Below are 27,510 nucleotides of genomic sequence, written 5' to 3'. Positions count from 1 at the left end.
CTAGGCGGGGTCCTCAGTGGGGCGAGTTCGTCCGCGCAGTTGCTGATCCACTTCGTGAGGTTGTCGGCGGCTTGGCTGGGGTTCGCTGAGCTGGCAGGAGGGTGCTGGTTCAGGGAGGTGGCGAGCTGGTCTGCTGTGATCTTGTTCCAGCTTCTGCGGGCTGCCTGTTGCTGGTGTTGGTGGGTCGTCGTTCTCTTGAAGGTGAAGTGGACGCAGCTGTGGTCCGTCCATTGAAGCTCTGTGGCGTGGCTGAAGTCTATGTCTGTGCTGGATGAGAAGACTGCGTCGAGTGTGGGTCCGGCGAGGTGGGTGGGGGTGGACACCAGTTGCTTGAGTCCCAGGTTGGCGAGGTTGTCAAGCAGGGTGCTGGTGTTGCGGTCGTTGTTGTTCTCCAGATGGAAGTTGAGGTCTCCCAGGAGGATGTAGTCGGCGGAGGGGAGGGCATGCGGGCTGACGAAGTCGGCGATGTCCTCGCTGAATTGTGTGCGTGGTCCAGGGGGTCGGTAGATCAGGGTGCCTCTGAGGGTGGTGTTCGGGTTGGTGTGGATCTGGAAATGCAGGTGTTCGGCGCTGGTCAGGGTGTTGTCGGTGCTGGTCGTGAGACGGATGGTGTTCCTGTGGATGATGGCGATGCCTCCTCCCATCTGGTTGGCGTTTCGGTCCCTCCGGACGACCTTGTAGCCCTCTGGGATAGCGATGGCGATATCGGGAGCTGAAGAGGCGTTCATCCAGGTCTCCGTGAGGAAGGCGACGTCAGGGGCTGTGGCGTCTAGAAGGTTCCAGAGTTCGATGGCGTGTCTGTGGACGGAGCGGGTGTTGAGCAGGATGCACTTGAGGTGGGTGCTGCTGGTATTCGACTTGGTGGGTGCTGGTGCGAGGCTGGTCCGGATGCAGGTGAACTTGCAGGCGTGGCAGCTGAAAGGTCTGTGGGTACGTCGTGGAGTGGCTTGATGGCATTCTGGGAGTCGGCCGGTGTTGAGTGCGGTGAGGGTGGCGGCGGAGTACGTCAGGCGGGTCGGTCTGGATCTTCGTTGGCCAGGGGTCCTGGCGCTGGGCGCGGTCCGGTCGCGGACGGGCGCAGACGGGCTTACCTTTGGCGCGCCTTCGGCGCACAATCGGCGCGCCCGCTGCGCGTGACCGCTGCGCGTTCGCACGGTCGCCATATAAGGCGAAGTGCGCGGGTGGGCGGGGCAGCTGGGAGGCGGGAGCGGGGAGGGAACAGAAAGGAAAAAGGGGCGTGGTCAGCGGTGGTGGCGGGAAGCGGGGAGCGGGGAGGGAAGGCGGAGGGCGGCGAGGTAGGCGGGCAGACAGGCAGGAGAACGCAAAGGGCTGAAACTGACTAGAAAAAATACAGGCACAAAAGTCAGACAAAAGCTGCTAACACGGGAGGAAAATGCAGTTCAAACAAGCACAAATGCTAGACAAAACAAGCACAAAAGTCAGACAAAAGCTGCTAACACGGGAGGAAAATGCAGAAACTGACTAGAAAAAATACAGGCACAAAAGTCAGACAAAAGCTGCTAACACGGGAGGAAAATGCAGTTCAAACAAGCACAAATGCTAGACAAAACAAGCAAAAACAGACGCCAGCGGCGTCAGCCGGCAGCGAGGCAGGCAGCGAGGCAGAGGGCAAGGCGAGGGGGCACACACAGCAGCTGGTGGCCGTGCGGCGCGGGGGTGTCCCACAAGTGGGTCACACTCACCTGCGTCGCACGGTCGCCATATAAGGCCAAGTGCGCGGGTGGGCGGGGCAGCTGGGAGGCGGGAGCGGGGAGGGAGCAGAAAGGAAAAAGGGGCGTGGTCAGCGGTGGTGGCGGGAAGCGGGGAGCGGGGAGGGAAGGCGGAGGGCGGCGAGGTAGGCGGGCCGACAGGCAGGAGAACGCAAAGGGCTGAAACTGACTAGAAAAAATACAGGCACAAAAGTCAGACAAAAGCTGCTAACACGGGAGGAAAATGCAGTTCAAACAAGCACAAATGCTAGACAAAACAAGCACAAAAGTCAGACAAAAGCTGCTAACACGGGAGGAAAATGCAGAAACTGACTAGAAAAAATACAGGCACAAAAGTGCCTCCTTATGTAACACTTCTCTTTAAGAGTATAGTTTAACTCTGTTGATGCAGTCTGTTCCGCAAAGAGATCCTGCTCCTATCTTCCATATTGTTGTAGCTCAAGGGTTTTGCTTCATTATAGAATTTAATTTCCAGGACAGCTGAGGGCAACACACATTCACCCACTTATACCTAACGCTACCTGTAGTAAAGAATAGATATGTTGGTTTTGATGATTTTTAGATCGATTCCTTTCCACATAGTGCATGTGTCTGGTTTGCTTATGACTTTTTGTGGGGCTTCTGAAAACTTTGCTGGGAATTCATTTCATCCACTGCTTAATATTGGCTTTGTAGTTTGTAACTCACTGTTGCTTGCTTTCCATTTGCTGCCTTTTATTTTAGGCTGTCCAGCATGAGTTCATCTCATGTTTACTGTATCCTTCTGTGTACTCCTTCTGTAATCAGGGCTTCAAATCTTGTTCTCATCTTGTCACATTCGCTGTGCATTTTAAAGAGCGGTCAAAAGTCAGGTTCTGTCTTCTTCGGGAGCTTGGTGTTTACTTTTCTTTCTCTGACTTCAAAGTGGCAGAATTTGTGACACTTCTGCTGAGTACCCATTTGAGAGGAGAGCGTGTAGCATGTTATTTCATCTAGCACAACACAAAAATGAACTGTGCTGATGTTTCAGAATATATCAGAATTAGTAAAGTACAAATTAAGCACTTTTCTTTTGAAGTGTGGTGGAAACATATTTGAATACGATCAAAACATATCCATACACTGGGTGATGACCTTTCCATACATTATGATTTGTGTGCAGTAAACTACGCCACTCCACTTCAAACCACTACACTCTACAACGCTACTCCACTCTGACATGCCATTTCATTCTACAACACTCCACGGCATACAACTCATCTCTAGGCCACCCGATCCCATACCTCTTGATCCCCCCCCTCCATGCCCCTTCACTCCACACCATTTACCCCACTTCAATCTACCCTACTGTAATCCATCCCACCCTTAATCCATCCCACTCTTAATCCATCACACTCTTCTCCATCCTACTCTGCCCCATCCCGCTTGAATCTACCCCACTCTACTCCATCCCGCTCCAGTCTCCCCCCACTCTACTCCATCCCACTCCAGTCTCCCCCCACTCTACTCCATCCCGCTCCTATCTCCCCCACTCTACTCCATCCTGCTCCAATATCCCCCATTCCAGTCTAACCTAACCCAATCTACCCCAAACCACTTCATTCCAATCTACCCCACCCAACTACAGTCTACCCTATCCTACCCTACCCCATTCCACGTCAATATACCCCAATTTACCACATTGTACTCTGTTCCTCTCTACCCAGACCACCCTACCCCAGTCCACTCCACTATAGCCTAACCTACCCCTCTCCACTCCAATATACCCTACTACAGTCTACTCCACTCCAATCAACTCCACCTCCTCTCAATCTAACCCATTCAACCCCACTCCACTCTGCCTACTCCACTATACCCAATCTACCACACTCTGCTTGAATCTAACCCTCTCTGCTCTAATCTGCTCCAATCTGCATCACTTTCCAATCTACCCCACTTCAATTTACCCCACCCTAATCTACCCTACTCCACTCCACTATCCAAATCTACCCTACCCCACTCTACCCCATTCATCAACAAAGCCTTACTCCAATCTACTCCACTCCAACCTACCACACCACTCTAACCCATTCTACTCTACCCCACATTACCACAATCTTCCCCACTCCACTTCACTCAAGTCTACCCCACTCCACTCCAATCTAATCTAACCCACTCCACCCAAACCCACTCTACTCCAATTTATCCGATCCCAGTTTCCCTCACTACAATCTACCCTGCTCTAATCTACTCTACACCACCCCACCGTACCGCACCCCACTCTACCCCATTCCATCTACTCCAACCTCCCACAATATACCCCATTCTACCACACTCCACTTTGCCCCAATCTACCCCACTCCACTTTGCCCCAATCTCTTCTAAACCACTCCACCCAAATCCACCCCACTTCAATCCAGTTTACTCCATCCTAATCTACTCTATTACCATTTACCAAATCCCAATTTACCACACCCCATCCCACTCTACCCCATCCCGCCGCATAGCTCCTTGTGCCTCAGTGTTTTGCTGCTTCCTGGTCCCAGCAGACACTGTGACAGCAGCAGAAACTCCCTGTGCTGCTGTCATGCTATGACAGCAGCGCAGGGATTGGCCTGAGGGGGGTGGTTTGACACTCCACTCAGGACAGGGGGTCTGTGCTGTTTCTCCAACCCGGCTGTTCAATGCAGCCCGGTTGGAGAAACCGAAGTGCACATGTGTGTGTTTGGGAGGCCCAAGACGGCCAGACAAACACACATGCGCACTTAGAAGTGCCCAAATCAGTCCTCCTCCTCCCTCCCTCACCCCGCCCCTTACCTCCTCACACACACAGTGGCTTATCCATCAGGTGAAAAATAAAACGATGATAGAATATAGTTTTATTTTTCTCCTGCTGGCTCTGAGCCAGTGGGACCACGCTCCTCCACCATTACATAGTAAATGGTCATAACATTACACATGTTTAAAAAATTACAGTTGGCAAAAAAAAATACTATCCCTCCTAAGAAGGTCTAGATATTCTCACAGTGTGTAACATAAGATTTTCACAAACAAGAAGTCAGGCCTGCTGCCTTCATCTTAACTCTTATTAGTAAACTAAATAAGGTCTATAACCTTTAGCATTGGCTTGTCACACCTGCTGTGCTGGGCATAAACTTTCCCACAAAGCAACTATTCGGTATACCATGATAAAATTACAAATGTGTTCAAAATTAGTTATCAAAACAATATAAAATCCTTCCTAATAGAGACTAATAAGGATTACCATAGTGTGAATCTTCTATCCCCATAGTTTGATCATGTGGGTCTGCAAAAACCTTCCCTTCTACAGTAATCTGTAAGATTCTGTTTAACAAAATACCTGCCTACGTGCTTTAGCACAGTAATAAAAATTCCCCCTTAAAAGCCTATTGTCTTTAACTCCTGCTTTTCACAATACGTCAGGCCTACCTGCTTTGTCATTACTTTTCATTATACACAGATCAGACATAAGGAGTCTGTAATCACTTTTCTTATGAACCAATAAGGCCTTCAACCTTTATCATTGGCTTGATACTATAACCCACACAGACGCTCTGAAGAGCACATACTCTGACAACCATCATGCATTTGTCAAAAGAACGTACATCCCTTCTTAGTATGGCCTAAAGAGAATGATCACAGTGAAAAATTGTACACCCAGGGTTTCTCAGAGTGGGTAACACTAAAACTTGTGCCTTCTACACCAACCATACAAAGTATCAGCCTATATCCTGATTATAGTCTGCTGTTGGAGGCCTAATGGCTGATACAAATGCTTTTCACAATAAATAGCCAGGCCTACTGCCTTTTTTTGTAATATTTCATATTAAACATGCCTATACCATATATCACTGGCTTGTCACAATAACCAATAAATACTTACTATGTTAGGCATAAGCTTTTATATACGAAACCATCAGGTATACAGTAATAAAATTACAATTGTATATTAGATTACAGTTGTCAAAATAATACAAAATCCCTTCTAAAAAAGGCCTAGTAAGGATTATCATAGGGCACATCTTCTATCCCCATAGCACCGAAATCCTTGCCTGCTATGGTAATCTGTGAGCTTAGTTGTAACAAAATACCTTTCTGCAAGCCTTAATACAGAGTGACAACATTCCACCTTTAAAAAAATTGATGTTAACACTTGCTTTTCATATTAAATGTCATATCTACTGTCTTAATCGTAACCTTTCATTATAAACAGTTCAGGGCTATAGCCATTATTTTTGTTTTGCTTCTGTATTGAGCATAAACTGTACCACAAGCCAAAAAGTGCAATAATGGGACTCTTTTCAGAGGAAGCACGCAATCAAATCCTGTACTCAGCGCAACATACATGTGGGTGGAGCTTAAGCCTTCTCTCAAAAGTTCTCTGGAAGCTTCTTTTTGATCATACCTGGTCGAGTGACAAATACACTGTCAAGCCAGATCTAAAAATGTAATGTTAAAGTAAAAAAGAATTCAGGAAACTGAACAGAAATATTCAAAGGCCATTAATCATGCGTTTAAAAAAAAAAAAGAATTGCATACATAAACTTTAGATACCCCAAACCACGCCTCACTGATGCTTCAGAATTACTTTTGTTAACCGCTTGATTATGAAGGACAACACTTTGATTTCCTCTGCACCAGCTCCCATAGGCCAGAGGATGTCAATGGTTCGCCCTCGATACCTGAAAAGAAAATGTTTCTGTTCTAAAGTTGGGAAACCTTTTCTTTATAAACTTCAAAGTCTTTTATTTTGCTGTAAATCCAGCTCACACAGTGCGCTGATGTCATAGAGAAACAAATGTGAAAGCAGACAGTGCTAATGGTGAATTGAGCATGCAATCCTCAAGCAGAGATCTACTCCACTAGATACCAGGGACATACCATTGTGGGGGAAGCAGGCTCCATGGGAATGTGCTCCCCCTGCTCTGAAAAGATCAGTGTTTCTGCTGCCCTTTGGTGAGGGGATAAGGGTGTTCACCTCATGTCTGCCCCCTATTGGTGCAGAAAGCCCACTAGGCACCTCAGAGCACCATGTGTACTGTTTTTTTTTTGGGGGGGGGGGTTCCCTGGGTATGGGCATGTGCTCCCCTTTCCACAGGCACAACAATTGTTCTGCCCCTACTTGCGGGCTGATAGAGGCAGTTTGCCCCCAATCTGCTACGGGCAAAGTCTTTGCATGCTCCCTCCACCACCAGGCAGTACAGTCTTTCTGTCCCAACCTCGCACGCCTCCCCCCCTCCCCCCCCCACCCAACCCCACTTCTCAGGTGTTTTGTTTACCCCAGTCTGCCCCCGGGAAGGCAGAAAGCCCATTAGACACCAGATTATTATTTTTTATTTTGGATGGGTGAGTGCCCCCCCACCCCACAAATAGGCCTGTGCTCCCCTCCTTGGGCATGACTATCTTTCAGCACCCCTTGAGGGCTGGACATGGGGTATTTACCCCCAATATGCCACTCTGTTGGGTTTAAAGCCCACTAGACTACCAGAGAAAAATGGTCCAAAAATAAAGAGGTGGGGACAGCCCTCCTAGGCATCAGGCTATGCCCCCACCTCAGAATGAGCCCTTCAGTCCATCTGCCCCCACTGGGTGTTGATTATGAGTTTTACCACAACTTTGCTCTTGAGGAAGGAATGAGGTTTGGGGGGGTGCGGAGACAAAAACCACACTATACATCAGGGAATCAGGATATTTTTGGTGTGATTTTGACATATGGACCGTCGCACTAGGAGGTAAATTCAAACTTCCTCTTATTTGTGATGCTTCATGGTTGCATTATTTGGGTGCATTCATGGCCTTTACATAGAGAAAATACCAAACCCAGAAATTTCTCAAAACTAGATACCTGGGAGAGCCCAGGGTGGATACTGTGCATTAATTAATTTCTTGACATTTTCTTACCCACAAGGCACTGCAAAATGTAAACTCTGAGGTGTACAAATACACTGTTTCTAAACTCAGTATCGTGTGCACATTTAAAAAATAAATCTGTTTCCTTCATACCTATTTTCATTCATTATATTTTACCATATTAATTGCTGCATATTCTTTGCTCAATGAAAATTCATCATAAGCTACAGCTCAGTTTTTGGCTTTGGGCATCATGTGTTTTTGGGAAAATCTACTAGCCCAATACATCCCTGTGAGCACAAGAGTCTGACTGATGGAACTGTATATTGCATTTGTAAATTGGCTATCCTGGTGAAAATTACAGCTCACCAATTGCTGTCTTTTCCTACATATTTTCATTTTACTTTTTATTTCAACAATTGGTTCTTTAGACAAACGGCTTTGCTGAATTCCGAATGTTGTCTACTTTTGCGAAATGTATAGCCTTCTAGGCTCACCAATTGACTTCAAACCAGTTTCCACAACAAACTGCTTTGAGGTTGAAAACTAAAATTTTGAAAAATGAACTACCTCTTAGTAAAATGCAAAACCTGCATTTGTTTGTCCTGAAAGCTGTCAAGATGTTTATCGTAGAACAACAAATCTTATGATGTCAATCTTAGAAGAAAAAAAAAAACATGCTTTCTTGCACTGCACTTTTTGCCCCTGTTTCTGAAGCTCCTCCAGAATGAACTATTTTGGCTAGGTCTTAAGTTTTCCTCTAAAAGAATCCACAAACCCTGAGTACCCTTAGTATTCAAAGGGGGGCAGATTTACAAGAAAGTGACGCATCTATAAGGATGCGTCACTTTCCCTGCGCCATCATTAGAAACCCTTGCAACACTATGGATGCGCCGTATTTACAATATGGCACACCATGGCGCAAGGATTGACAGATGCGTCAGAATTTCTGACGCATCTGTTGACGCAAAAGTCACACATTGCTGGAGTGGTGTCGCAAGCACGACGCAACTCCAGCAATGCAGGGGGAGGCCTTCATTATTGTGCTGCGTCACTCCTTACGCCTGCTTCAAGCAGGCGTAAGAATTTGGCGCAGTAGCATCCTAGAAATGGCGCAGTGAAATCTTGTAGATTTTACTGCGTCAGTTCTGCAAGGCTTTTTTGCGTTGGAACGCCCACCCTGCATACATTATACCTGATGCAGGTATAATGTGACGCAGGGCATCTCCCTAGATGCGTCATGTTGTAAATAGGCCGCATTTTTACTCTGCTGCTGCGTCACAAAAAGTGACGCAACAGCGGCGCAAAAATGACGCACGGGGCTTGTAAATCTGCCCCAGGATGTTTTAAAAAAAGGATGCAGACTTGGTCTGGATAACCTTTTGTGGAAAATAAATTATGAAGGCCTAAGCAAGAAGTACTCCAAGCATCAAAAAAGGGGTGGTGCACTTGTCGAAAATCCTCAGCAGCTATGGGGTTGATAAGAAAGGCCTTTGTGGGTCAGGTGTATGTATGCTCATTTAAGTTTCCAAGCAAAAGATGTTCAAGCTTGCCTAAGGATGTTATTCCACTGTCATTTTGTTCATTGTAGGTACGACTATGAAGAAGTGGATGCTGATGGAGCCAATCAAATGATGAAGGATCTCGAGACCATAATGTTCGATCGTTCCTTTGTAGGCCAGAAGCTCGCAGTTGGTGATAAAGTTTACACTGTTGAAAAAGCAGACAATTTTGAATACAGTGACCCTGTGGATGGAAGCATTTCAAGAAACCAGGTTAGAACTACATGTCGGGATTTTTACCTTTTTGAGGGTTCACTTTTATCATTTTTGGATACCAGTGTATAGTTTTGTCAATCCAAGAAAATGCATTCTAAAAGCATCAGTGTGTTTTCACGTGATAATGCAAAGAACCTTTGTGGTACTTTCTTCATTCAGCCAATTAAAGAAAACCCATGCTGAAGGAAATGGCAGTATATTCCAAAATCACAATTAATCACTTTGAATTCACCTTCATATTGTAGCAGAACTATACTAACAATGCCCTCTCTTGGCCATTTTCATCTTGTTACAGGCCTCCTTTTCCAAACATTGGCCCATGCCCGGGTTGATGCTAATAAAAGTAAGAAACTGCTTAGAATGTCCCTGAAAATCGATATTTTGTTTAGACTTGTTTTGGGGATGAATGTAGCACAATAGTGGTTAACACAATGCTTAACTTGTGCCAGTATTTGACAGTGCTTGACAGTGCTTGACACAGGCTTTTATTTCTTGACTGCAGCGGCAGCTACTCCGCAATGGTGGAGGAGCGTCACCCCACTGCCTGACTTAGAAAATAAAACTGTTCTAACATAGTTTTATTTTTCATTTGCCGGCTCTGAGCCAGCTTGTGCAGGGAGGGGCAGGGCATGGGAGGAGAAGTGCTATGTGCACTCCCTAAGTGGTCCGGCTGACCAAAACACACGTGCACTTAGGTTTCTGCATTAAACAGCCAGGCTGGAGAACCCCCACAGATTCCCTGGCCTGAGGGGAGCGTCTTTTCAGCCCGCTTAGGGCAATCCCCACGCTGGATCTGAATGGGGCCTACAAATATGTTTGACCTAAGGCCCATAATATTTTTTAGGACTACACTGAGTAAAGCAACATTTGGGTCAGTCTAAAAATATCTTTGGTCAACATGAAGAGGAAAAGAGCATGTGTGTTTATTGGAGTGGACAGCAAGTCATAATATTCTGAAGGAATCTGGAAAACACCATGCATTCTGCTAGACCAAGGGTCGCCAACCTCTTCTGTAATAAGAGCTACTTAAGTTCAATTAAAGTTCACCTGTGCTACTAGCAAATATTATTGTGGTTGAAATAGTGACCAAATCAGACAAGATAACAGTGGACGCATTGTACAAGATTACCAGTACCAAGGACATCAGCGCATCTGTAGTAATGTAAAAAAGAAAAAAGCCTCATCATGGGTAACACATAACCATAGCTGCAATGCCCTTATCGCCAGCGTAATCATTTTCTAAATAAGTCTGTCTAATGTAGTATACTTTATCATTGAAATATCAGCTTTGAATATTTTTCCAGAAATTCTAATATTTTGTACAATTTTCAGCTTAAGAGTTTTGAAAATACACACATTTTCAATGTATTTGAACCAAGCAAAAGATTATATTTTAATAGGCTGGGCTGCCCAGAGGGGAGCTATTTACTGTTAGTTGGGGAGCTACCAGTAGCTCCTGAGCTACTGGTTGGAGATGCCCGTGCTAGACAAAAAATATCTATTTGTTTAATGTGTGACTTCTATGGGGTAATCTACACATTGTACGGATACATAACCCAGTTGTTCGTTCCTTCAAAGCAACACCGGATTGGACGCCAGTGCTGGGGTCACCGTGAGTCTTTGCCTCCCTGGGGCTTTGGCAGAGGGTGCAGTGGTCCCTCCATCCACTGCTTACCCTGCCTGACCACGTTTTTTAGATCCCGGTATGGGAGTTTCTCTATATGCTGACAATGGCCCTGAGAGCCATGGTCCGCACAGACCTCTGCTGAGATTGGAGAGGACACCCTTCATGCTGGAGGGGAAGGTAAGATGCCCGGGGACGTGTGAAAGTGATGCAATGTCAAATAGGATTTTTTTTTTTGTGGATGAAAACTTCAAATTCACTTTACTCTCACAACCTGCTTATAGCCATCAGTCAATATTTCAAATAACATCGGGGAAGTTTTACCTCTGGAATGGTGGTGAGCAGAAAACCGGAGAGGAGGTAGGGCATGTGGGGGAAGGGGTAGGAGGAGGGGGTGGGCAGCGTATTTTTTTTTTTCTCTTTTCGAATTGCAGAGCCTCCTTATGAGTTTGTCCTTCCGAGTATAGGTGTATTTTCTTTTGTTCCTTGTGTGAGGAAGGGTCCTGGTGAGGCAGCAAGGTAACATGCCTTTTACATTATCCAGGCCCCACAGGTAGATCCCGTGCTACTTGCATGAGGTCACCAATCCTGCAGGATTCAATGCTGGTGTGGTTTGTTTCTCCTACGACGGCATTACATCACACAAACCTAAGCCCACGCTATTTCCTTCCCCTCATGCGGAGTCCCAATTGTTGTCATTTGTTTATTCCCTGCCAATTAATGTATTTCTGAAAACCGCTGTTCAAAGTTTGAAGACCTATTGCCAACCAGGTATGGAGGGTAGGGCATGAGCGCTGCAGGGGCCAACGACCTCCACTATATATCCAACCCTAATCTGGGAGCCTGCAGGGGCAGTTATTGTACATCAGATGCTGTAGCCTCTGCAGCCAGTGACTGTGCAGCAGGAAGTTGGGAGCAAGGAGGTAGGAGCTGTTTTTAAAAAGTGAAATCTGGGTCCTGCTACAGCAGCAGCTACCATCAGCAGGTGCTGTCCTGTCATCCGGTTCACTTTTTGCCCACCTGGACCTGCCATCACCACCCCAAAACCAGTGAAGCAGCTGTGTATGGGATCTGCCTTTTCATCAACATCTGACCAGGAGCAGTCAATGAGCATCATTGCTGGAGATGAGAATCCGCTTTACCAGCCACCAACGAAGCGCATCAGAAGAGCATCTTGTCTTCCGATCAGCCATAGAGTTTGAACAACCTGCTGATAAGGAGACGTTTTGGTGAAACCAGCAGCAGGACCATCAGGGGCATCCTGGGTAATGCCACCACCAGTAGAACAAATGGCAGCGACCTTGGCAGCAGAACCATTCGTGATGAAACCAATAGTTGGCGTTCTGGACCTCGCAGTACTTTTGTATGCCAGTGTGGGTGCGATGAAGAGCCTCACCTGCTTTAGGGGTGCTTTGAGGTGAGGTAGAAGAGGGGGGGAGGGGGTCAAATTCACACAAAGTTGTCACACTACATTGACCTCACAAAGCCTCCCACCAGCAGCACCACAGGAAGATAATAAATTATAAACTCGTTTTCTAAACCATAAAACTGCAAGATCTTAAAAGTCAGTATATGAAACCTAATGTATAAAATCTGCCTTCCAAAAGACAATACATGTAAAATACAAACATATTTAAATATGCAAGAAAGTTAATTCAAAAGGATGCAGGTGCAATAGTGTTGTTGAGAACTTTGGCATTCAGGTTTAACCTTAAAACATTTTTTTTTTTTTAAATCGACCACTGTAAAAAGCCATTCCGCCAACTATAAAAAAAAGATATGGTATATATATTTAATAATGGCATTACAGATCGTAAAACGTGCACCCTTCAGTTTCAATCCTTAAATTTTCTCCCATTCCCGACCAAACCTTCCTTAACTCAATTCTCAATATTCGATCAATTATATATTATCTGTAATGTCTGAACATCGCATGACCTGCATATCAATAAGTAGGACTGATATTGTCAAAAGATAAACAAAGACTGGTCGACAGGCCCTAAGCTGGCTATTCTTTAAAATTGACCTTTTGTGAATACTGAAATATAATTTGCAGAGAAACCTAAAATGCTTTTACTATTGAACAGATGAGTTGCCGCAAACGCAAAGCTATCATGCTGTGTCCTGAAAAATGACTTCTTAGAAACGGACAGCATGAAATTAGAGACAAGTTGAGGGTAGCTCTCCTAATCCTTGCTGACCCAGGCTTCTATTTGTCTAACTGTCTTAAAACAGCAAAACACTCTAGCAGACGTTTTCTGTAAACCACCATCTCTCGCAGCAGAACTCAGTTAGAAAAATCTGTGAAACCGGTTACTTATCAACCTTCACAAGGTTGATTGGATTTACAAAGGCATTGGTGATTCCAGTTGCTAAACTGGTGCCTCTAATCTATTTTTTTTACCGGGAATTCTAGACCAGTCGGTCACAGGTAGACAATCAGTTAATAGAAGAAGCTTCTGAATTGCACCAGAGATAGGCATGCAATCATAGAGCCAGCTTAATTTTGTCTTCAGAATATTCTTATCTCATCTCTTCATGCAAAGAGAATGAATGGGTCAACTGTGGTTAACCTAACTATATCAAAAATCTAGTTTCTTCTTTCCGACTGCTCTCCACATTAGAATAACTCTGCGATCCCATAATTCCACAGTAAGATAAGAAATGGCACCTGCTGCTCTGGTGAGTGGGGAAAACCAGTGCCATTCTCACCATCCCAAACTAGAAACGGGCCCTGCTAGCCTCAGATGCGGAAGGTACGCTCGCACAAGAGCCACCCATTCACCAAAATTCTGCGTAGTCTCCTCCATCAGGTACAGTCAGGCCTCACCCCGAAAGAGGCCTGAACTTCCATCTTCACTGCCTCAAAGATGCGAAGGGAGCCCTCCATCCATGCCATACAATTCTAAGGCGGTGAAGTAGTTGTCTAAAAAGGGACACTGCTAGAGATCTATGTGAAGTGCCTATTAAAGTATATCTACTTGAAGGTGAGACCATAAATACAGGTGGCAGGCTGAGAGAATCTTTCTTTTATGGGCTCCTTCCTGTTTTAGGGGTAAGAGACTTGGGGCTCTCTGGTCCATAGTTTAAAGCTACGCCTGAAGTGTATTTCTTGGCACCAAAGAGCTTGACACAACTTCATTCAGTCAGTAGAATAGAAATCAGGAAGAGGCTGATAGAGTAATGAGAAAAATCACAGTACCAGAGTACTCGCTTTGTGCATAAATGCACTTGTTTGAACAAACATGCTTGTGGCTTAAGCAAGATGAGGGAATTTACATCTGTTCTCGTCTGCCCTGAATGGAAATAATGCCTTATTGGCAGAATGGTCCCTCTGCGTTTTGTAGCATTAATTTGAACAATTTTTCCAGCTCTGTGATTCCAGTACACAAATTGTTGCACAATAATATAATTCATACTATGATAGCCAAGGTAATGCGAAGCTGCTGCTGTGTGCCCCACCCCGTCGTTTAACGATTACATGTGTACAAACATGCCAGGTAGCTACAGATGCCCAGAGGCGTATTTATGGGTCTAGTCAAGTAAGACTGTTCTAACTTCACTACTGGCACACCTACCACAATACTCATGTTTTAATTTATGTGCACATAGCTTTTGTCTGAGTGATAAATCCGCCCACTGTGTGGTGCCTTCCATGCAGAACCCATAATACCACACACACTGCTGCTCCTGTATTATGTCCTTGTCAAAGAAAAGATAACCAGGCTAAAGCACTGGTTTTATTCACAGTTGAATTTCAGTCCTTTCTCATGCTTAGAAGTTAGCTTATTCATAGACATATGCTTGTTTTTAAAATGTCACTTTGAAGTCTATTTCCTTAGCAATAGTTGCACCTTTTGTCACGTGAAATACTCCAAAGTTGTGCGAGACCAGTTACTTCATTAATAGCCGCTGCGGCAAATTTGTAGTAGTTACTGTTAACAGAAAACATACATTGCATTTATACTGCAGAATATATACTGTGGACTCTCCACACTTTCAGTAGTCTGTAACTTTATGACGTTTACATTTCCACAATGTAGAAAAAGCACTTTTGGCGTCCCAAGGTTCCAAATTCCATTTCAGAAGTGTCCAGAAACTCCTAGAAGATCTTACGTTGTAATTTGACTGAACTTATTATTATTATTTTTTTACAAACTCATTACCTGCTATTGCTCTATAGGGATGAACTCTGTTCTCCGCCACAGACTTCTTTGCAAGGAAATATTTGAGCAGGGGTATGATTAGCCACTTGAGTCGAGGTTGGCAAGCCAAAAAATTTGGAGGAGCAGCGGAGCCAGTGGTTTGACTTGGCACCAACACCCAAAGAACGCGCCCAGCCAATTCCTGCTTAATGGTGTAAGCATGCAACAAAATCCTCTGCAGAGAAGTAAAATGTACAATGAGATGATCAGGAGTCCTTCTTTCAATACATTAGAAAAGGTTGTTTCTTAGCTTTGTCTGTCATATTTATGCAGCTCATGTTCCACTTCTTACAGGGTGACCTGCTGTGACTCCTCAGGGACAACCAAGACATAGCAAGAGCCAAGGCTTTGATTCATGCTAAGATTGAGCTATAATGAGTTTGGAAAAAAAAAAAAGGTTCTGCTAAGGCCATAGCAGTTAATTGGCTTTTCTTCCTCGGTGTCCTTTCCAGGGTAAAATTCTGACTGTTAAACTAATTGTAGGAGTGCTCCTTTGCAGCAAAAGTGTGCTTCTTCTGTTACAAAATGTGCTTCTTTTATTCTTTATTCAATATCAAAGTTGGCTTTCCCCATTATTTTTTCTGCTCCTCGCTCCCTTCACCGCGTACCTATACTGAGCCTTTTCCCCAATGAACTCGTTGCTCTGGGTATCCACCGTTCTCGAAGTCTAATGACCGCCTCCAAACTGGCCTCAGAATGGGGCACTGTACTTCAGATAAGGTTGCACCAGTGATAGCTGGGAGATATTTACTGAACTGAGTTGTCTTTATTTACTTTCTACTTGAGGTTCTCCCATTGGACCCCTTTGTACTCCCAATGATCTTGTCACAGTGCTGGGCACTTTGAGTTAATTCAGTGTGATAAAACCCAAATGCCATCTGCACTTTGGTGACCTGTAAGACTTTACCCTCCATTGCCTATCACTCCTAAATATATATGTACCTTAAGTCCATGGTCTTGGATGGATTGAACGTATGTTTCCAACTTCCAGTGTAACTAAATCCAGTGAAACCAGCCGTGTGCCTGGCTTTGATGGGAGCGGCAGAGGGGACATTAATTCCCACGCCATGCACTTTTACAGGGGCCCGCTCTTCTGATGCATCCTATATTTCTAGGTTTGAAACAAAGTGTGACCAATTTATTGAGTGTGGCGTGAAAAAGATTTTCTTAAACTTTGCAATTCAACCCGTAACTTAGAATAGGGTTCTCCAACTCTGCACTGAAATCTTCTCTGCAATGGACCTTTTCCATTGGTTATAGAATGGAGCGTCAATAAATAACATTTCAATAGACCATCAATTTAACCATTCAGTTCAGTTATGTTATGTTATCTGGTATTTGTATAGCACATAATCACCGGCATGTCTCTTAGCACTCTAAAGAGAATGGCCAAAAACTGCTAGCAGGGCCAAAACAGTGGAGGAGCAGGGAACTAAGCTGTGTCCAAGGTTTCTCTGAACAGAAATGTTTTTAGCTGCTTCCTAAATTGGATAAGTGTGGATTCTTTACGTAGACATTCAGGTAATTGATTCCACAATTGTGGAATCAGGATGGAGAGAGCTCTACCCCCCTTTAGATACGGTATTATACCGTGGAAGAGCCAGGCAGCAGGACTCAGAGGACCGCAATGTACGGCCTGAGACATAGTTATTGAGGCATTCTTTAATGTAGGACGGGGCCTGGCCGTAAATTACTTTGTGAGCAATACAGAGGCCCTTAAAATTCGCTCTCTGCCTGATGGGTAGCCAGTGCAACTTACACAGCAGCGGGTGGCGTGGGACCTTCTTGGGAGCCTGAAATCAATCTGGCCGCGTCATTTAGTACCACCTGTAATTAATACGTTTCTGGGGGAGGCCAATGTATAATGAATTGCCATAGTCCAACCTCGAGACAGTAGTAGCTGACACAATCATCTGCAACGAGGTAGTTGAGAGGAGGGGGGCAAGTTTCCGTTGCTGCCTCATAAGGCCTGTACATGTGCCGACCACTTAGGTGACCTGGCTGGCCATGGAAATCTCAATCAACTTTTATGCCCAGACTTTTCACCACCAGCACTGGTAAAGGAGTGGCACCTAGTTCCTGGGGCCAAAAACGGTTACTCCAAGGATTGCCTTTGGTGGGGATGACAATGACATCTGTTTTGTCCGGGTTGATTTTCAGTGAATTTACTGTCATCCAGCCCACTATAAATCTAAGAATGTTTTGTGCCTGATCGTGTGCATGGGCAGAGTTATCAATACGAAGGATGAGTTGAGTATCATCCGCGTAATTGAAGACTCTACAGTCCAAGCTGGCAAGGGCCGTCGCCAGCGGCTGTAGATACATGTTAAAAAGGAGTGGAGACAGGGCAGAGCCCTGATTAACGCCGCAAGTAAGGAAGCCCCTGTCGGATACCTGCTCACCCAGCTGAATCCTCTGGGACCGCCCTGACATGAAGGATTCTAGCCAATGGTGCGCTACCCCGCAGATGCCCAAATCAGTAAGTCTGGCCAGCAATTGTACATGGCTGACCGTATCGAACGCCGCTGATGGATCTAATAAACTCAGTGCGCTCGGTTTTTTATTGTCAGCCATGGTTCTGAGCTCGTCAAGTACTGACGGCATCACCAGCTCAGTACTTTGATGGGCTCTAAAGCCTGCTTGACGCCTCTGGAGCAGCTGGTGTTCCTCTGCAAAAGATGAAAGTGTCTTTAAGGCATGTTGCTCCGCAACCTTTGCCAAACAGGGAAGCTGGGTCTATAGTTTTTGGGGTTAGCCGCGTTTCTTTAGCAGGGGGATGACTCTGGCCTCCTTCAAGTTGGATGGCAGGAAGCCAGACTCCAAAGAGTTGTTTGATAGGGAGAGGATCTGACTTTCCAGCCCAGGGAAGGCCATACGAACAATCCTAGGGGGGGCAGGGATCTGCAGGGGAACCTGATTTGGTCTGATTCATCAGCAATGTTAAGGAGGCGGAGTCTAATTTGGGAAAGGCGGTAAGTAGCTTACAGGGGGGGAGGTGCTTGGAACTGAAACAGGGTGCTCTGACTAATAGGAGTGTTAACAATTTCAGAGAGGATATCCCTGACCTTCTGGAGAAAGAAGGATTGGAATGCATTGCAGTCAATAGGTGCGGCTGCCGATTTCCGCTCAGATTTTTGGCTAAGTTCTTTCAATATTCGGAAAGTCTCTTTCTGTTTGTTAGCTGCAACTGGTATTTTCATCTCGTAATACTCGGCTTTTATAATCATAATAGAGTTTTTGTACGAAGTAAGTAAAGATTTGTAGATTATCAGCTCAGTCAGTGATGAGAGTTTTGGATCAGTTCAAAAACCTTTATTTATCAATAAGAGTATGGTATATCATTTTGGTCTCTTGAATCAAATTAGTAAATCAGATTAACCATAATTTTATTGATATTTCTGTACTTATTTGAGTCAATCAAGAAAATTACAGCATGCTCCATAAAGGAATTTAATCACTTGTCTACCCTAAGTGGATTCTAACTTACCAGAACCCATAAAAGAGTCCTTTGTTTGAAAAGAGCAAGATGTCAAGGAGCTTTGAAATAGAATCAGATTGAAGCCAAATTCCTCATGAAGAGTAGTTCCCATAGCTCAGCGAGTCTATATTCTCAAATCAGCATCAGCAAACAGTCACAGTACAACTCTTCAAAGTTAAATTAAGAAAATAGTCACATCAATAGCCATGACAGTTAAAGAAATAGACACCCATAGAGTACTCGGCAACAGAAATCAGTCAGCAGTAGCTCACACCGCATAGGGTAAAAGTGCTAAGGGAAAAAGGGATGGTCGCAGAAGAATGGCCTGGACTGGACTACACTGTTTGGGCTTAACTGCCCTAATTCTAGCTAGGAGCACGTATATTATAAAACACAAAAACATATGTAACAATCCATGTTGGTGTTAGGTCATCCAATGAGGAAGGATCGCACGATGGTCCGCTGCTGCTTCCTTAATTCCCACAGTAAACGTACAAAGTCAGCAAGGTGCCATCTACAAGATTTAACTTGCATTAGTTTCACTCTGAGTTCCCATGAGAACCCCGCAGTCTAAACTATTAGCTGTTCAGTAGCCCACTGTGTAAAACTGAACTATTCTAAAGGCAGAAACATTTTAGTTGTAACCTACATGATTAAGTCATGAGATTCACCTCTTCATATAAGCTTTATTGTTTTAATAAACTATTCAGCATTGTGAATATGCATTAGCTAGAAAACTAAATATGATGACCATGTAGGTCCGGTCAAGAATACATTTTTAAAGTCTGCACATTCTACAGAGATGACACTTTTAAACAAGTAAAGTGTGAATCATTTATCAAATAATATTGCATGGCTTTCCTAAAAGCGTTTATTTATTAAAGAAGAAAATGAATTGAAAGGTAGAAAATGGAGGCAACCTATTCTGGGCAGCTGCCGCCATTGCACCCGAGCTACACCGCACCATCAACTCCTCCTTCAAGTCTGGCATTTTCCCAGAGGTTTGGAAGAGGATGGAGGTTAAAGCCCTCCTCAAGAAGCCCACGGCCGACCCTACCGATCTGAACATCTACCGGCCCATCTTTCTCCTCCCCTTCCCGGCCAAAGTCACTGAGAGACTAGTAAACACCCAACTGACCGCCTTCATAGAAGAGAATTTCATCCTGGACGCATCCCAGTCTGGATGCCGCAGCAACCACAGGACCGAGACCACCCTCCTCGCCGCCACTGATGTCATCCGCATGCTACTTGACCAGGGACACACTGCAACACGTCTCACACCACACACTTGCAGCCAGACTCCACGACGCCAGAATACAGGGAGAACCCAGAGGATCAGACTACCCCCCCTCCCCCTCCGAACCCACCAACATCTGCGGAGTACCCCAAGGATCTTCACTGAACCCCACACTCTTCAACCTCTACATGGCCCCCCCTTGCAGCCATCATCCGACAACACGGGCTCAGCATCATATCCTACGCCGACGACACCTAGCTCATCCTTTCGCTCACGAAGCATCCCGAAGATACCAGACTCCGTTTCCAGGAAGGAAGAATGTGGCAGACTGGATGAAGGACAGCTGCCTGAAGCTCAACTCAGAGAAGACCGAGGTCCTCATCCTCGGACCTTGCACCTCCGCCTGAGACAACACCTGGTGGCCCACCGCCCTCAGAAATCCCCCCACCCCTAAGGACCATGCATGAAATCTCGGCATCATCCTCGACTCCTCCCTCTCCATGAAACGCCAGATAAACGCCGTCGCCTCCACCACTTTCAACTGCCTGCGCATCCTCCGTAAGACCTTCAAATGGATCCCCCCTGACTGCAGGAAGACCGTTACCCACGCACTTGTAACCAGCAGACTGGACTACGGCAACCCCCTTTATGCCGGAATCAACAGAACCCTGCTACACAAACTCCAGACCATCCAGAACACCGCAGCCAGACTCCTCCTCGGTACTCCGCGCCACAAACACATGACCCAACACCTCCCTGACCTCCACTGACTCCCAGTCGAGAAGAGGATCACCTTCAAACTCCTCACCCACGCCTACAAATGCCTCAACAACTCTGGCCTCACTTAACTCAATGAACGACTATCCTTCCAGGTACCCAAGAGGAACCTCTGCTCGGCCAACCTCACCCTGGCAGAGGTCCCCTGCATCCGCAGAACCAGAGCAGGCGGGAGAGCCCTCTACATCGCGGCCAAGTCCTGGAACGTGCTCTCTGTGAACATCAGACGCTCCCTGACCTTGCACACGTTCAGGAAGGACCTAAAGACCTGGCTCTTCAACTGACCAGGAGCTGCGAAACCCCTCCCCCCCCCCCCGCGCCTTGAGACCCTCGCGGGTGAGCAGCGTTCTTTAAACCCCCTGACTGATTGATTGGCCTATAAGTGTAAATACAATAGAAATGAGTTCTTACTGCGAAAATCGTGCTACACGTTAATTGCGAACATATAGGAAAAGGCACATTTTCTACGTTTCATTCGATTAAGCATTTTCAAGTTAATGTCTGGTCTAAATTATGGCATTTATTTAAGCTAAAAACTTCTACTCTGTCAATGACGATCAAGGTAACGTCTTGTACTACTAAATGGTGCTAGATGCTGAATTTGCCACATCTTCCATTTTGTTGTAGGCCATTGCTTTTCAAAATTAGAAAAAGGTTCTTATCTAAAGGCAGACAGCCTAAAGTTGTAGATTCGGGCCTTGCTAAAACATGTAACATGTCTGGCCCTCTGTGATAGGCACACCATTTCTGCTCATCCGACTGGCTAACACCAGAGGAAGCCTGGATCCTTAGGGCATCTGCTCATCACACCCTTAATGTGCCGCTCACTGTTTTAGATGGATCAAGCCTCTTAACTGGTGTAAAATCTGTTTTTTTAAAACTAGTTTCCACTCTTGTCACATCCTCGTCGTTAGAAAGGATATCTTTGTTATATCCTTAATTTATTTTGATCTTCTGTATTTGCTTCTTGCTCTTGGCAAGATCGAATTGGCAACCATGAATAAGACTTGTTACTCGTATGCTAGATCAGCTGCTCTGAGAACTTGCAGAAAGCATAGTGTTGCTTTCCTGTAGTGTCAAAGAGCTCTCTCTCTAATTGCGTTTGCTCTATAACGGCAGATATGCTTTGGTTACAGTCCTCATTCTGAATTGATTTTAATCACTTTTGTAGAATAACTTCTGATCTACCATGGTATGGCGACACCTCGTTCATGTGGGTGGAATCCTCCTCTGCCAGTTGCTCTGTGTAACTCTGTCCTCTGTTCTGCCCTCACTGATGCAAATGGTGCAGTGCCTTTGCTATAACTAAATGGGCCATCAAGCCATGCAGTGGGCCCTGGCATTGAAAGTAGCTGACCAGTAGCACTGTGAAGAGCTGCTGTCTGCATTCTTACCTCCTCTGTAGTGGTGAAGGGAAGAGCGGGAGAGTTCATGGAGTCAGACAGTTGTTTGCGAGTTTATAAAGCAGAGACTTGGAGCCTCAAAGTTATTTACACTAGGACCATAACACAATGATTGATGTAGAGTAAGAAGAACCTAGTCATTTTTGTACCTTGTAAGGTCCTTGGTGGTGCTGTCACTGCCCGAATAGGGTGTTCTGTGGGGCCAGTGTAGTGAGAAGAAAGATGGACAGTGTTTTCTTGGATAAGTGAAAGTTCCCCCCTACTTAATTGTGCTTCATAGTCTAATGCGGTGGCCTAGGAGTTCTTTGGGGAACTTGTACGTTTCATGCATTCACCAGATGAAAACCACGTGTCTGATGGTGACTAGCTATGTTAATTGCTGGATGACAGTTGAGGGCTAGGAAGGTGTAGGTAAACTTTGTTTAAAATACATTTCTTAGTTTTGTGGATCAGACAAACTTTCATGGATGATTTGCGGAAAGTGACGTTTTTGAACAGAGCATTGTAATTGAGCATTTTAAACTAGTTAACAAATAGAAGGTACACATTTGTTCACCAACTATAGGTACAATTTAATTACATTTTTCTGCTCAGCCGGAGTAATGTTAAGATACCACCATGTGTTGCAATGGGTAATATTATTTTATCGTTTAACTTATTTTTTTTTCTTGTAAACTGTATGCCACACATTGCAGTAATGTTCCATTAGCTTCTCACATTTAAGAAATCTAAAGTCACAGTGCCTGAATTTCGTGTTGTGTGCTGTGCTCCTTTTTGTTTAATCCACAGTCTCTCAGTAGCTTCCCTCCATGCCATCATTTGTTAAACTAGGTATCCAGCAGTAGTAACTTCCTGTTTCGTTTACTCCAGGGCCTTAGGCTACTCTTCGCTGATGGTTCCCGCATCATCTTCAGGCTCAGTGGTACTGGCAGTGCTGGAGCAACTGTTCGACTGTACATTGACAGCTATGAAAAAGATCCTCAGAAGATATACGAGGATCCACAGGTAATTCCCAACGCGTGTCTTGATTGTATTTACCCTGTAAGTAATAATTGCCATTCCTCATTAGTCTTCCTGGAAAGGTGTACAGATTATGTATTTTAATCATTTTAAAATTAGATGGCACATCGTTTGGAACACTATGGCATGGTGGAGAGTTCCATTTGTGTCTTTGATTTCATACTCTTGTGAGTTAAAATGTAATGTTTTCATGTCATATCTTTTACAACTCTTACCTCTAAACCACATGCATAGTGTCCAGTCTAGTATGCCTTGGAGAGTGGAGATACAACCTCACCATTTGCCTCCTCAACCCGTACTTTGCAGCAGCAAGTATGCTATTTAACGAGGGGCATTAATATACTGAGTGATAAAAGTAACTCCTATTCCAGATTTCTGCATTTATCGTGTGTAGAAGATTATTACTTTGTGTCCTGTCTTGGAATATATGCCCAGACTAGGTCCTGTATCTCCTGATCCACTTGCATCCACTTCTTGCCTCCTCACAGGACAAGATCTTATTTTGCATTCTTCACTACCCATTTTTGCTGATCTCAACCTGGCTCCTGTAATGTGAAATGTTCCACTTAGTTCAAAGTAATGAAAAAAATCAGGAAAATATCTTCTAGAGCGTGGTACGTGAAAGTATCGAAGGGCTTTTTTAATTTTTACAATTGGCACTAGGATGGAATATTAAACCTTTTTCATGTGATGTGAAGGCCTTGCTTTCATTCCCAGTTCCATTTGCTGACATCAGGAAGACCTCTAACAAATCAATTTAACAATGCAGTTGAATGATATTATGAATGTTTCCTGCACCTAGTCAGCCCACCCCACCACCCATAGGATTTCCTCAAGCACAGTGCCTCTTTATTGTTTGAGCCATTTAAAAAAAAAAATAAGAAAAATCCAATTCTGATGCCTGGCAAGCTGTGACTACAAGTGGTCATATGGCTAGCTTCTATTGACGATGGTGCTCTTCTGGTGAATGACTCAAGGAAGGATGTCAAACCTAGTTAATGAGAATTGTTAGGTGAGATCTGAATTTCTGGTGGCACTTGACTTCACACCACAGCTCTCGACAAGTGTTCCATAAATCAATGTTTTCTATGGATTAATGACCCTTCCAGTGTAACAAAACATATGACTTTGTCTCATATTGAGACTGAAAAAGCCCTATTGATGCATCTTCTAGAGGAAGAATTATTAAGGAGTTTGGCACAGGTCTCTAATAAAGAATGTCATGAGTCTTGCACCTCACATGTCAATGTTGCACGACAGTGTAGGGAACAATAATGAATGTGTGAGGAGTAGAAGTTGTAAGAAAAAGATCCTTCCACTACTGCCAATCCTCAGTGGTACATCATAAGCCAGTCTGTCTGGGGGGGGGGGGGTACAGGAGAAGGGAATCTTGGAAAACGTGTCTGCTTGTGAGAAAAACGCATCCCACCAGAGAAAAAGCAGAAGCAATCACTTATTTTGTTTCAATTTGAGGCACTGTGAGAAATGCATACCATAGATTGAATCCTAAGACACAGGCTCAGCAAACAAGAGTTTTAGAGTTGGAAGAGACTGGGCTGAAAGAAGACCATTTTGTATTAGATGAATTTGTAAATATATATATATCTGGCCATGTTTTCTGACAACGGGGGGTAAAAACACAGACCCGCATCTAATTTTATTCCTGAAACCTTGCTAACATTTTAGTCTCGCTGGTACACCGTGTATGATAACAAGTTCTGTCGCAGTCGGCTTTGCCCAACTTCTCCTGACTTCGGATTGCCTCTGAAAACTTGTTTTATGGAGGCTTTCAATTTATGTGGAATTAAATAACACCACAGTTACATATTGAGTAGACCTTTCTGTCTGACAGCAATCTGCCAGTTCTTGTCGAATATTTGCCACATAACCCGACTTACAAAACATACAAAAGAAAACTCCCCCAACACTTAGGTTGGGATGCAAATGTCCCCCCTGCAAGGTGTACAGTCTTGTTCCCCTGCCCCTAGTACCAAACTGTGAATATCTAATTTCCTGGTTTTGATGTTGGCCCTAGCCTCATGCTAATATAGTGTGTGCACACACACGAGGCCTAATCCAGCCCGTTGACATGAGTGAGGTCCTGGACCTGGAGGGGCTCAAAAGTATGCCCTCATTTATTTCCATAATGGACCTCCGCCCCTGTCCCCTACCCTGTCTGCAGATTGAAATGTTGAGCACTGGTGGTAGCATATTGTGTTATGTCTATCAATAGTTTTGACCAGGCCGTTTTATCTGTCATAGTACTACTGGCCAACTCATTTAAACTTACACTGCAAATAGCCAACCCAGGTCCTAGCGCTAACATCCCAGCGCCTGATTGTGTGCATGTATGTGTGTGGCGCATACATTGTTTCAGGAAGATAGCCTGGAAAGGATACAGGAAGGGAGAACTGACCCTACCTGGCTCTTAGAGAGCAGACAGAGAACCCACACCCCTGTCTACTTGAGCTTTATAAACATTGGTGCTGCGGACTCGCTTGTTGCTCTAGTTCCAGGTTCTATTTTGAGCATCGAGCGACCTGCCGCTGCTCATCACAGCCGCCTCCTCAGTTCATGAATCCCGCAAGAGACTGAAGACCTGGCCCTTCACATAGCCCAGACACTGGCTTAGCCCTTACAGCTCCTGCTTCACTATGAGGATACCCTCCTGGGTGAGTTGTGCGCTATACAAATCGAGCTAACGAGGAAGGAGGTGCTCTGTTGACTACCCTGAGGACTGTTGTGCCACTAGAGCTGGTGTCTGTGAAGACACTGCAACAAATACTTTGTTAGGCAATGCTCTAGTCCTCAGATATGACAGAACATGACTGAAGCAGGCCCCATGATAAATACACAATTGTCCCACTCAGGAACTTATGGAGTGGCCCACTAGTTAATAAATGTGCTGCAGGGCCTGGTCAGTGATATCGAGTGCTATATAAATGCTATAATAATATTTCATTGTTGTTTCTCCAGGTGATGTTGGCGCCTCTCATTACTATTGCACAGAAGATTTCCAAGCTTCACGAAAGAACTGGCCGCACTGGACCGACTGTCATCACATAAAATGTTAACAATACTTGATTATGCAACGTTGTACACTGTATGTCTGGAAGAATGGACTTTGACAAATCTGTGAATAAAGGCTTCCCAAAACCCCTCACAGTCCAGCCCTTCCATTGGTTTGCACTCTGTTCTTTAGGGATTCTGCAGCCAGGCCCATATTCTGTATAACCAACTAATGAAAGGACCTATTCCATCAAACGACTTGCGTGTGCGTTTGGTGAAGGGTAGTACAATGTGTTTTCATATGTCTGTTAATGTTTGTGTTAGAAGTCCTCTCATTTGATGTAACCTGTTTAGATTTGATAGTATATTACAAATCCTTTACAAAAAAGATAATCGAAGAGCACAGTATGCACACTCTCTTTATTGTCTTCAGCTCTGCTATAGAGTTTACATTTAAAGTACATGTCATAGTAAAATACAACACTATTGCCTTTTGTATGTAGTTAACTTATTTACTTGCACCTTCATGCATTCTCTTCAGTCAAAGCCTGTAGACCGATGACCTGCCTCGCAAAAGGAATATTGACCCTGCATGTACCGTAAAAGGCCTTCTTGCATCTTCGCTTATTCTGTCATTTTGATTGTTATTTTGCAGGTTTCAGGATTAAGACCATTGAACAGCGATAGCGGAGTGCAGTCTGTCAGCATTGTGCATGTATACCCTTGATTCCCTGCAACATTCTCAATGGTACATTAGGCACTATGAGCGTGTCCAATATAGGATGTACTGGCAGTGTTGGGCCTCCTAAGCAGCTCTGCCTTATGGTTCTCCATGGTGCTAGTAAACCTGTGGTAGGAGGACTGGTGTATATACGAACACACGGAGGTCTTATTTAACGGACATACTGTGAATCTGCTGAAAATATAAATTTTAGCAAGAAAGCTCTGTATATGAAAACCTGGAAACTTGCAGACTTTAATTTGCTTCTGATGAAACATGAGCATTAAAAATTCAGTCAGTGTTTTGCTTCAGTTGCTTTGCATTTCTTTAGCTTTGTCAAAACGTGTGTGGCAAAAGGGCAGGTTGGTTTATTTTCACCCTTGGTATCTCAATTTTTTCAATTTCCTTTTTTTGTCACAAAATTAGGGTAAGTTGCAGCATCACATTGGGTGCATGTCAGTGGTACATTATTCCAACAATATACTCCCAATTTGATTGGGAACTATAGTTACAAATTATTATATACCTATAGCTCCAATGTGTATTCCTGAAGTACACTGCAGCAGAAACATATTGTAAACTTCTGGAGAAAGGGTAAATCTAGAGTGTTACTGTTTAGGGACTGCGGTTCTAGCCAGTAGGATTAGGTGTGCATCCAATGGAGCCTCTTCAGGAGTTCCCAAGATGGTGCCAGCCTGT

General features: G+C 44.6%; 1 protein-coding gene across 2 annotated transcripts in view; it reads left to right on the top strand.

Annotated features, from left to right (window-relative positions):
* Positions 1 to 27,122, top strand: part of PGM1 (phosphoglucomutase 1) — a 277,935-nt gene extending 250,813 nt beyond the window's left edge. For both annotated transcript variants that reach the window (XM_085602392.1, XM_085602391.1), the window contains exons 9-11: positions 9,151 to 9,334; positions 22,932 to 23,066; positions 26,058 to 27,122. In XM_085602392.1, the coding sequence (XP_085458518.1) occupies positions 9,151 to 9,334; positions 22,932 to 23,066; positions 26,058 to 26,147 (409 nt within the window). In that variant the 3' untranslated portion in view covers positions 26,148 to 27,122. The remainder of the gene's footprint in view (positions 1 to 9,150; positions 9,335 to 22,931; positions 23,067 to 26,057) is intronic.
* Positions 27,123 to 27,510: the final 388 nt, after the last annotated feature.

Source organism: Triturus cristatus, chromosome 4_2, assembly GCF_964204655.1.
Source record: "Triturus cristatus chromosome 4_2, aTriCri1.1, whole genome shotgun sequence".
Lineage (NCBI taxonomy): Eukaryota > Metazoa > Chordata > Amphibia > Caudata > Salamandridae > Triturus > Triturus cristatus.
Note: the sequence above shows the minus strand (reverse complement) of the source record. Positions and strands in the feature narration are given on the sequence as shown.